The following is a 12,153-nucleotide window of genomic DNA, read 5'->3' as shown; positions in this document are numbered from 1 at the left end:
CTTCATTTCAGTTCTGGGTAGGCAAAGAAACCAAGAAATCCAAGGAAAACTGAACTGAGGCTCATTGCACCAGGGGAGGCCTGCCAGGCCAAGCTGGAACAAGCAACTGTAACATTGTGATGCAGTTCCTTCATAAAAACTAAAAAAAAAAGTCCATGTAAAGTTCTGTTTATGAAAAACAAAAATGACCAAGCAATCTGCAAAAAAGACATTCATTCTTAGAAAAAGTCAGTTTATGTACAGTAAGACCAGAGGAAGATCACATCGTGCCATCTTCAGGACCCTTCCATGGTGCCTTCTTTGACAATGACTCGTGCAAGATTTCGTGCCAGAGCAAGTCTCAGCATTTCCACTTTGGTGGTCTCAACATCATCCTCCTGGAAGGGAGCAGAGCTTGGGTTAGAGCACTGCACACAGGAACGAGCTGGGCACTGGGGCACTCCCTGGGTTTGGAAAGTGATGCAGGTCCCTAAGAGGGAGAGTCCCTGTTAACAGGGACTCCTGAGAACAGCAAAAGCTGCATTTCATACTTTGTTGCTCAACCCAAGACAGCAGTGCCAAGCCTTTTCACTCCCTGGCAGCTGCAGGGATTTGCATGTGCAGCAAATGGCTCCCTGTTGCTGCCTGGACACTCAGAGCTGGAGCTGCTGCATGGCAGCAACTCAGCTTTTCATTGCCCGTGTAATTTGCAATTATTTATCTTGGAAAAGCATCACAGTCTAATCCAAACCAACAGAACACAAGGAGTGGGAGCTCTCCTGCACTGGGTTTGAGAATACTTCAAGCTCTCTTGATGATGGCTGGTTTGGCTGCCCTTGAACACCCCGTGCCAGTTTCCATGGCTTGGGCTGTCCCTCTCTTCTGCCCTCATGTGGGAATATAAATGCAGAGCACCCCCAGGCCCCCCATTCGTTATCCAGTTGTCCTCAAAACTGGAGCTACCTGGAATTTCTGCTTGTCCGTATTCCCTGTCAGGTCTTCCAGGCATCGCATCAGCTCGTAAGTCTGTTCTGCTGAAAATATGATCTGTGGAAATTAAAGTATTTACTGAAAATGATCCAGTTTAAGGACATCACACAGTCTGGGAAAGTGCAGTGTGGAGGAAGAGAATGCTGTCACACTCCCACGGATCCATTCTGACCCTTTCAGTTGCAGGATCAAAGGATAATTTGGGCTGGATGTGCCACCTGTGCCAAGCAGGGTCAGCTCTGGGTCTGTAATTGCTGAATTGTCCTTTTGATAGATCTTAAAACAAAAATTGGATTAGAAGAGGGAAGCACAGTGGCCAAATCTTCAGGCCAAGTACCCGAAGGAGCTGGATGCAGCATGTGCTTAAGTGGCCAGCACAGATCAATCCCACTGCTGTTCTAAAAGCAGGGAACAGAGGTAAGAGTTGATTATCCCTTCCTGTGTCCTGTGTGCTCCCACTGGTGGGATGGACACTTGGAACTGCCACAGACAGCTCTTGCAGTGGGGTAGGAAGGGGTCCCCACCTTGAGATCCCTTTTCAAGGAGAAGGAAGGGGCGTGGGGGACTCCCGGTGGGAGGAGCAGTGGCCTCACCTCCTTCTGCTCGAGCAGCGGCAGCGCGTCCGTGAGCAGCGTCATCCAGAAGGAGCAGGGGGCGATGTGCGCCGTCATCAGCGTCAGCAGCAGCCGCGCCGCCTCCGCGAAACGCTTCTCCCCGTACAGTCGGTGGAACTCCCGGTACTTCCCTGTGTGCCAGGGGGTGAGGAGGGGACCGGCTCAGGGGCTGTGGGGCAGCGGGAGGTCCCTTTGCTCCCACGAAAGGGAGAAGGTCCCTTTGCTCTGAGGCAGAGCCACCCCCAGCTGAAATACCCGAGCCCAAAGCAGCCAGGTCAGGAACAGGAAGGTGGTGCACGGACAAAGGTGACCACAGAGCACCCAAACCTGCTGCTGTGCTTGGTGAGGCTCAGGGTTTGCAGCCTGTTCAGTGTCTGCAGGGCAGCAAAGCCCCAGTGGCTTAAGAGAGCAGAGAGAATGTTCCTTTTTGATACTACAGAATATCAGGTCTGAAAGGCTGCATTGTCTTCCTGGTTACTTAAATGGAAACTGGGATCTTTGTTACTAGGGAAAGTTCTGCTTTTGCTAAGAATTAGTGAGATAAATATCCAGCACGTGAGAAGTGGCTGAGGATGAAGGGGAGTTCATTCTGCAGCTTTGTAGCCACTAAACTGTCAAACTAGTGGAAGTTGATGATTCCTGCTCAGATTCACCTCTGACTAATGCCTGAGCTCAAGGTAGAGCCCAGGGAAAGCTGTCCAGCAAAGACTCACCTGATGCTTCTAAAAACTCCAAAGGAAAAGCAGGCAGAAGTATTTTCAGGTCTTTCAGGATTGTTTATAAAGAGCAGAAAGGGGAATAATTTCTGTGGGGCTGACAGTCACTGACATTACATTGGGCATACAGAGATGAGGGACTACCAATTTTGTAAGTCCTGTTTAGCTGAAATGCAGTTCTAGTTTTGCAAGCTGGGACCAAGTGGGAGCAGACCAAACTTGGGATCACCCTTCCTGTAATGCTGGTGTCAGGCAGAGGGGAGTCAGTCCAATGCCAAGAGCTATTCCAAATTCCTGTCAGATTCTGTAACTGGGCTTGTTAACTGCCACACCACCAGAGAAAAGGGGCATTTTAGCTCAATTTCCTGTTTTGGTCCATGAATCAAAGGCCACAGAGCAGCTGCAGGCAGAGGGGCAGGTTAGCAGAGCCTGCACTGTGCCAGGCAGGAGGAGGAAGCTGTGGCACGTGAGGGAAACGAGCTGGAGGCACAGCAGCTGCAGTGAGAGGGCAGGGAGGGCCCCTGTTCCAGGGAGCTTGAGACTGGCACGTTGAACCCACACTGTGGAGATTTTGGAGAACTTAGTAAAATTATCACATTGTCAATGTAACTTAAACCAGTGTTTCAGTTTCCCAAGGAACCCTCCCTAAGGTATTCCAGGGAGCCTTTGTTAGTATTTTAGAGCCTCTCTAGGTAGTGATACAGTGTGGGAAATGACTAAGGAGTCAGGAGTGTTGGGACTCGGGGCTGTCCTGCTCAGAGCAGGTCCCTGCTGGGAGGGCAGTGCTCAGTGCCATCCCCTGCCACAGCTGCATCCCAAATACAGTCCCCATTTGCTTGCCCCTCATCACTAAACCAGGATGTAGCCAGATATGGAGGAAAGGATAATCCAGAGAATTCCATGGAGTTCACTATGTTCTATGTTACAGACCAGTAAGGAAACTGTAGGCAGTTCTCACCAAGGAATGTCAGCCTGTCACTGAGCAGCATGGACGGTCCCAAATTGTCAATCAGGTCCAAGTCAGAGAAACACCCCCTTTCACAATAGTCCTTAAGGAACCTGGGGAGAAAGTGGAACACAGTGAAAGCTTAGAGGGGAGAACATCATCCACATCCATTCTGTATCTCCTAATCCCTCCCCGGAGAACCTGAGTTCCACCTTAACTGATCTCCTGTGAGGGTTTCAGAAGCCACCAAACATTCCCTGGAAGCAGCCAATGAACTGCTGTAACGTACATTTAACAGACACTTCATTTATTGTCCTGCATCTTGTGGTAGTTGGGATCTGTTCTTTAAAAGGAGCCAGTGAGGGAAGGCTCCAGGAAGCTGAGGCTGGAGGATGCATAAATAACACTCCCAGATGTAACAAAAACTCTATTTTGCTGGTGTGTGAAAAAGTTGATAAGCAGCAGGAACAAAAACAATACTAAAAGCTTTTCATCTGTTTTGTCACAGCCTTCATTATGCTGCTTTTTGCAGAGCTGCTTCCTGTGATCATTTTTTTCACCTTCTGTTGAAGGAAATATAACAATTCCCACTCCCTCAAAGAACAAATGAAAAAAAAAAAAAGCTCAAACCAAACCTCAGACCAGCAATCTCTTACCCCTTTTCCCACTGCTAAAGACAAGAGTGTTGCCTGGTCACCTCCCCAGGCTGTCATTTTTTAAGTACAACTCTATCAATGCAGAGATTGGTACCTGCCTATTTCCTATTGGCAAACCCACCTGACATGGGTTGCTGGATATTAAAAGCCATAAAGAGAGTTGCCAGAGCTTTTGTCGAGGCCTGAGCTAAGTGTCAGCATCCTCCTCACTTCCATAACAGCCCTCCCAGCCCTGCAGGGTCAGGAATCATGACAAGCTCATGCAAACCAGGGAAACAATGAAACTTTACTCCTTATTGCAAATGTAATTGTGGGGTGAGATTTTTAGCAGAAATGGTGACCTATGTGACTCCCACTGACCTGTTTGGAGGTTGTGTGGGGAACGTGCCTGGTTACAAATAATGTGCTCAATGAAGCACAGATGGGAATTATCCTCCACCCAAACCAGTGCCCTTGGTCACTGTCCAGCCCATCAAACAGCTCTATCACAGCAAGTGACAATGGTGCTGGAGCATAAGGAAATATTGAAGCAGGTTACTTGATAATCTCTGCTCTGTGACAAATGGTCCGTCTCACCCTGTTCCCCAGAAAAGCCCATATATTGCTCTGCTCTTTTGCTCTGTCATCTTAGTATGGAACAGGTGGCAGTGGGATCTGCCCTCTCCCAAAAGGGCTGCTCTGTGCAAGGCAGGAGGAAAAGTTTTAGAGTTTTTGGTGAGGATTGATGGGAGTGTTTGTCCTCCTAAAAATCTGCACCTCTGTCTGCTCTGAATCTTTCCTTTTTGGGGAACTGCAGCTTGGACTAAGTTTGTACTGTAAAGTTTGCCTTCCTAGTGAGTGAACTATGCCAGGCTTCAATTCATTCAGGGAAACTGGCTTTGCTGCAGCCTTTGCTTCTAGAATAACTTGTACCCATAAAAATAAACAGAAGTTGGGGGCTGCTGTGCCCAGCTCACCGGTCCGAGATGAGCGTGGCAAACGCCGCGTCCTTGGCGCGGATGCTCCAGGACAGGGCCGAGCCCAGGCGGTTGTTCCGCAGGGCCTTCATGGCCATGATCTTGCAGACGCTGCGCACTGGGGGGCAGACACGGGGCGGGAGGGACAGGGTTAGTTCCAGCAGGTTCACTCGTGCCCCGGCAGAGCAGTGAGACTGACCACCCCTCACCTTGCTCGTGCATCTGCCGCTGCTCGCAGATCCGCAGCACCTTCAGCGCCTTCTGCTCCGTGCTGAGGGGGATGCGCTCCATGTGCAGCTCCAGGTACACCCGCCCGAACTCCGGGCAGTGGTCGAAGTAATCGACCCCCAGCTGCCACAGGCTGGAGAGGGGAAAATCAGCACCACTCCAAGCACACAAACCTCCAATCAGCACCACAGTAAAGCCCCAAGAAAAATCCGAGTCTGCAGGAACAACTCTTAGCTCTGATTAACTGTCTATTCTCACTTGAAATGGCTTTTCCTTTCCACCAAATGCCAGCTGCCTATGTAACTCTGGAATACCACAGCTTTGGAATACCTGCAGCTCTTAAGTGCTTCAGTGCAAGTCACTGCCCAGAGCAGGAGTGACTGCCCTGGTCTCTCTCAGACAGCTGTTCCTTCATTCAGGAAAGGAAAACTGCCAGTCCTGTAGGATCCCTTAGGGACACCTCTGCTGGAATTCTAACAGTGACTTCTTTGCCTTTTTACTTCATGAACACACAGTTCTTTGGTTTGGCTGCCTTGCTGTTAGTCTGTCCTTTGATTAATAAAACAAAAGTTTCTACCTGTGATGGGAGAAGAGTCCTGAGGCGTATTCCAGCAGGAGGAATTCACGCATATTTGAACCAAAACTGGGGGGAAAGAGAGAAAAGAAACACACATTATCATTTGCATCTCATTAGAAAAACCTGCTGACTTTATTTCACAAGTACTTTTAATTCCTGCAGCGTGTTTTCTCAGGAGCTGCCTCAATCAGCTTAATCCAAATCATCAATGCAAATAAATACTTACTAAAGATTGTGAGACTGGAGGAGTTTGCAGTGATCCAGCAGGTCAGTCAGGTGAGCCACAAACCACCAGTTGCTCAGGACAATGCTGTGTTTGAAGCAAAAGAAAGACAAAACTGAGCCTACCACTGCCAGGGAACGTGTCAGTTTTCCACAGGCATTTCTGACCCATACACAGCCCTGTTACACTACAATGTCACTGCAATGTCCCAGACCTAATGGAATACATCTAATTGCTGCCAGCTCCACCTGGTTTTGCTAAATTCTTTGCAAGGAGGAGCAGGTGGGCTGTACCCATATCCCCCACCCCAAACACATACAAACAATACTGCAGAACTAGAGAACAAAAAACCTTAACAACCTGCATTCCTTGATCACTTGATGCATCTCAAACTCAAAGGCTGCCATTAAAATCATGTCTAGAGGCTCGGGGCTGCTCTCTCCACCCAGGAACAGGTCCATGCTCGACTGTGGAATGAGATGACAAGACATGATAAACGCAGAATTTGTGGGATGGTAAAAGCAAGGTATCTGTTTGGATGTAGCAGCCTAATTTTGGTTATTTTACGGGAAATAACATGTCAGAGAGACCCAATACAGTAACAAAAAAGATTTTTTTCCTCATTTGAGCGTAAGAAAACTGAAGAACAATTTACAGGAACAAGACTGGCAACATTAGACACTGAAAAGTGGGTCTTCAACAATTACTTGTCAACTTTATCAGTCTCCCAGTCCTCTTACAAACTCCAGGCAACATCTTACAGGGATGGAGTTGCTGTAAGAGTTCAACCCTCCCAAAATTCTTTACTCAGTGCACTGACTCTTGTGTGCATGGAACTGGAGAACATAAAGGTGGTTCTGTTTCCTACCTGTGCGTAGAACCGCAGCTCCATTGGCCTCACAGTGGGGTGGGAATACAGGAGCCGGGTAACCAGAAAGTGGTACCACGTGGTCATGAGTTCCTTCTTCTCCAGGATGGCATCCTCATCTCCCAGCAGGATCTGATGGGATAAAAACACAGGAGTGATTCTGCAGATTCAGCACTGTACACAGCTCCACTGTAACTGTCCAGAGGCATTACTTCTCTTTTGCAAAGGTGAAGATTTGATCAAAATTAAATTAATATCCTTCTCAGAGCCCAGTTTCCTAATTGCCCTTATGGCCTTGCACAGGAGGAGACACTGATCTGTCCAGGCTTGCCAGGTCTGTTCCAAACCATCACACAGGACAGGAGACTGGCCTGAAATCTCCTGATTTAATGGACAGATCATCCAGCTTATTCAGGTTACTTATGGCTACACAGGGCTCCTGAAATCCACAAGGATAGATCCAGCACCTGTCCACAGTTTCCCTCTTTCCCAGCAAAAACACACCTTGCAGATGGACTCCATGTGGGGATTGGAAGCAAAAGTCCCATCCTGTAGGAACCGCTGACATTCCTCATGCCAGTGCTGCCATTTCAGCTCCAGCTCAGTCAGTGTCTGGGTGTTGCCAAGCTGAACAGAGGGCAAGATACAAGATGAAGGAAACACCAAGTCAAGTCACAGACAGGCACCTGGGCTGAACTCACAGTCGTTCCTGATAAAGAGCTAAACATGGAGCTGCCCATGATCTTTTTATGTTGGTTTGTCACCTAACAGGTTTTTACCTGAATTGTTGGGTCTTTTGGCAATTCAACAACACAAATATTGTTACTAAAGGAGTAAGAGCAAGATGTTCTAATGGGGAATAATCTGTTACAGGGGACACATCAGAGAAGGCTCTTTTCCCAATGAAAAGCATGAAAAGTCTGCTTTGTACATACACTGGGCATAGGCATCTTCTTCATCAAGTCATCCAAGATTTTGTACATGTTCATTGATGTGGGATTGGCAGTGGCTTCCTTGGAGAGCAAGTGCCGTGCTTCGTCCATTCGGCCTTGGAGCACAAACACATCCACCTGCAAGAACCACACCCGTGAGCACCGAGCTGGGCAAGGCCACGGCACACCCCGGGAGGGCACCTGGGGGGGAATTCCAGCTGGGATTTAGGCAAGTGAAGTGGAGTTAAAATGCTTAAACTGCTAATTCAAATACACAGAGTAAGTCTGGACTCTATGGGTCATGAAACGGGAAGGGGGATCGGAATGAGAAGCAGGAAGATCTTCAGAATGGCCTCATCTGCAAACCTGTGTGGGCAGAGAGCAGCAGTGCCCTGGCTTGTGAGGCACATCCTGGTGTCAGCAGGGAAGAGGAAGCAAAGCACACGGGGATACTCACCACGTTCCAGAAGAGCTCGTGCTTGGATGGGTTCTCACTGCTCAGCACCTCCCGGACCATGCTGTCCACATCACACACGTGCAGCCGCACCCAGTCCAGCAGGCGCAGCAGGAGGGGCCCAGCTGTGGGCAGACACCTCCCCCGGTCAGTTCCCACCTGTTTGTTCCCAAACTGCTCTCTCACAAGCCTCAACAGTCTGACATCATTAGATGAGGTTCACTGATTGGATTTCTGCCCCCCACACCCAGGCTGCAGAGCTGCTGGACATCCAGGCTGTAGGAGCCCCCAGCTGCTCACAGGTTTCCCTCTGCCAAATTCTAGAGACAGCAACAAGGTCCTGCAGGAAACCCCAACCAGTTACTTGAAGAAATAAAAGGCGTCTCAGATCATAAACCTTGCAATGCCAGAAGACAAACTGAGCATTTCTGTTTATTGTATCATCATTATTATTAATATGAGGAAGAAATTTGGCATTAGATGATTAGCTTTTCTTCAGAATAAGTAATCTATAATTTGTGAATCTCCCTTGAATTCCAGGGCTGTGCAAGTACCATATCTGTCTGCATAATCTGATTTCCTGAAAAAAATGTATTACTTTAAAATGCTGGCATAAAAAAATTACTTCAAAAATGGCATCCTCAAGTTAAGGGAGTTGTATCAGAGCTGTGTAAGCATCAGCTGGCATTGATATATTTGATGCTTAAAGGTGCATTTATGCTTAGAAATCAAATAAATTTGCAACAATTTTTGATATCCCTCTTCTTCACTCCCTTTTTGTAAAACAGACATTTAAATCACAGGAAGGAGAACAGCAAAGACAAATCTAAGAGCTTGATATAATTCAATATGAAGATGGCAGCTAACAGAGGCAGAAAGAAGAGTATTAAAAGGCTTATTGACACTCAGAATCTCTCTAAAATGTATTACACTATGACAAAATGGATGCTAAATACATTTTAAACAAATAAATATGCAAACAAAAAACCCTTCAGTCTTAACACCAGGACAGTTCACTGCTCACCTGCAGCTGCTTCAACAAACAGTATCTCACACAGGTTCCAGATCAGCTCCATCGCAGAGAGAATGGAAACCTGAGGAAAAGCAGGGCCAGATTTCAGAGTTTGTCATTATTCCAGTGGGGGTTTTTAACGACACAAAGGCATCTGCTGTCCATAGCAATCAGTTAAGCTCAGTCTGTACAGAGAAAATATCATACTGACATTTCAGAGATAGAAATTGAGACACAGACACAGGCCATGACTTCTCCACACACACATTCAGCTCAGCTCAGAAAGTATCGATGCTGTCTGTGTTCTGAAATGCAGCAATAATCAGGCACCAGTGGGCAACACCAGCTGGTGCTATTTTGGGCCTTTTTGCACTTCTAAGATTAATAACACAGAGAAGAAAGGAAAGCCAGTGGAGCAACATCACTGCAGCTAAGGACAAAACTGCTGCGAGCACTCTGCTCTTCCCAGACACTGCTGTGGTGTCTGACAGCTCACAGGGGACACCCAGAGCTTGCCATGAGGCTCAGATGCAGCTGACTGGAATATGAGTGTTTGAGAGGTGACAGTTCAGACAGGCAACTCTGAAAATTCTGGTCAGTCAGCTTTGAGATGACAAGAAAACATCACACCTGTAACACTAAATATGTAAGACATGGCAGTGAATTGTGGTGTTGGGGGTCTTTGTTGTTCCAGAAGTATGGGAACTATTTCTTTCCATTTATTCTTGGTCATGAACTGCATCTACTGCACAAAGCTAGAGTTGAATCTAAAGTGCCTGATGTCCCAGTGAATCCACCAGCAGTGACCACAGTGCAAGTTACCTGAGTGCTGTACTGGCCATGCAGGGCAGGGTCCCGAGCTGAAACTGAGGAAACAAGAGAAGTCAAAGAGCAACATATTTACTTTTGACAACCCCTTCTGGGCTCATAAATAAAGACAGTAATACCTGATTACTCATCAAGCACAGACCTAAATGAGCTTTTGTATAAAACTTTGTAAACTTTTTTTATAAATCCTGTGCAAATCTTGGTACAGCTACAGTAACATCTCCCACTTTTTGCGGAGCAAGCTATTAAACTGGATTCAGTTTCCCATAAAACTGCAGCTCAAGATATGAAAAGTCCCCCAAAAATCAGTTAAAAGATAGTTGGGAAAAAGTAAACTCTGACCAGATTTACAAACTAACTTTTAAATCTCTGGCATGAAAGTGGAGTCTTGAGAATTACTGAAACCTACACAGGCTGTTGTACAGTAGTAGGAGTAACTTACCACGGAAATGCTACTTTTATAATCCCAACTACTGTTCCCTTTTCTTGCAGCAGCAGAACAAACCAACTTACCAGCTGCCTGGTGCATGTCCTCCATGCAGGCTCTGATCACCGACCGGTAGTTTTTACTCACTTGAACCAACCTGCCAAACACAGAAAGCTTTGGCTGGAGAAAGCAGCTGGAGTTTAGTCTCTGCTCACTAAAGCCTTGCAAGTCTCTCTGCAACAGCAGAGGCTCCCAAATGTGGGTTGATCCCGCTGGAATCGGCCAGGCTGTGCCACACTGTACACTGGCAAAGACTTGTCAGCGTTGTTATTGGAAGGATCAGGGCTTTGTTTTGAACATCACCCCCAAACGAGCATTGATTACAGAGCTGGTCAGAGCGGCCTGGCCAGTGTCACATCCCTCGCTGGAGGCATTTGTGAGCCCCGGGCTGGGAAGGAGCAGCGGGTGCCCCAAACACTCACTGCGCCTTCCGCGACTTCCCCGCCAGCTCCTCCTCGCTGCGCTGCAGCCCCATGAAGATCCCGTGCGACTCGTTGAAGAGTTTCCGCAGGGTCTGGATGTAGATGTCCTGATCCCTGCGCACCACGAACACGCGGGACGAGCCGGGCGCGCCCCTCGCGGTGTCTGCGTCTGCAACAGAGCAGTCAGCGCCCGGGCACCGGGACGGGACCGGGACCGGGACCGGGACGGGACTGGACCGGGACCCACCTGCGCGGCCGAAGCGGGTCTCGCACACCAGCACCTCGGCGGGGCCCCAGGCGAAGCAGAGCTGCCGAGCCGCCGGGTCCGCGCCCGGCACCACCTGTGGGGGGACAGCAGCGCGTCAGCGCGCCCTCGATACCGCACCCGATCCCGCCCCGCACGCCCGGCCGGCCGGCCCCGCACCACGAGCGGCGGCTCCGCGTCCAGCTCCTCCATCGCGCCGTTCCCGCAGGCCCCGCCGGGCCGCCCGCGCCGCCGCCTGCGCGCCCCGCGCCCGCCCCGCGCCCCAGCCCCGCCGCCCGGCACGGGGCACACCCGGGAGCGACACCGGGGGCGACACCGGGCACGGACACCGGGCACGCACACCCGCCCGGGGCAGGCGCCACCGCTCGCCCCGGAAGCACCGCCCGCAGCCGAGGCCCCGCCGGGGCGGGACCGGCCCCGCTCCGCCCCGCGCCCGCTCCCGCCCGAGCCGCGTCCCCGCGACCGATGAGTCTGGCCCGGGGCAGCTGAGCATCCCTGTGGGGAGAGGGGGAATCGGGGAAGGGATGGATGGATGGATGGATGGATGGATGGATGGATGGATGGATGGATGGATGGATGGATGGATGGATGGATGGATGGATGCTGCCCCATTGCCATTTATCTCATTTCCTTGCCAGGATGGACTTTGTGGGTGTGGTGCTGGCCCCGGTGCGCAGTGCAGTGGTCAGCTGGGCAGTCAGTGTTCACAGAGTCGCAGGATGGGTGAGGTTGGAGGGCAGCACAGTGGGTCATCTGGTCCCACCTCCCTGCTCAGGCACAGGATTGCACCCAGATGGTTCTGGGGTATCTCCAGGGAGACTCCACACCCTCTGGGCAGTCTGTCCCAGTGCTTGGTCACTGCACGGCGTTGTCACTCACTCCATTGTCTGATTGCCGTGTAATAACCAGTTTCTCCTATGTCATTATGCACACCAAACATGTGCAGGCAGATGAGCCTCCAGGATGTTGAAGGTGGTGCTTTCTGAATCTCATTGATAAT

At 49.7% G+C, this 12,153-nt stretch overlaps 1 protein-coding gene across 2 annotated transcripts; it reads right to left on the bottom strand.

Moving 5' to 3' along the window:
* Positions 1-152: 152 nt before the first annotated feature.
* Positions 153-11,539, bottom strand: NUP85 (nucleoporin 85). 2 transcript variants are annotated; one of them, XM_071573526.1, is made up of 19 exons: positions 11,313-11,539; positions 11,136-11,229; positions 10,889-11,057; positions 10,493-10,563; positions 9,974-10,017; positions 9,164-9,233; positions 8,143-8,264; positions 7,689-7,823; positions 7,258-7,380; positions 6,754-6,885; positions 6,246-6,352; positions 5,889-5,972; positions 5,663-5,728; positions 5,067-5,218; positions 4,858-4,975; positions 3,258-3,358; positions 1,563-1,714; positions 943-1,026; positions 153-377 (listed from the first exon to the last, which is right to left on the bottom strand). In XM_071573526.1, the coding sequence occupies exons 1-19, from the start codon at positions 11,343-11,345 to the stop codon at positions 276-278; spliced, it is 1,959 nt and encodes a 652-aa protein (XP_071429627.1). In that variant the 5' UTR covers positions 11,346-11,539; the 3' UTR covers positions 153-275. The 2 variants fall into 2 exon arrangements, with proteins under 2 accessions (XP_071429627.1, XP_071429626.1); XM_071573525.1 differs by having other exon boundaries at positions 10,889-11,229.
* Between the last annotated feature and the right edge of the window lie 614 nt (positions 11,540-12,153).

Source organism: Pithys albifrons, chromosome 19, assembly GCF_047495875.1.
Source record: "Pithys albifrons albifrons isolate INPA30051 chromosome 19, PitAlb_v1, whole genome shotgun sequence".
Lineage (NCBI taxonomy): Eukaryota > Metazoa > Chordata > Aves > Passeriformes > Thamnophilidae > Pithys > Pithys albifrons.
This window is presented reverse-complemented; position numbering and strand designations above follow the sequence as displayed.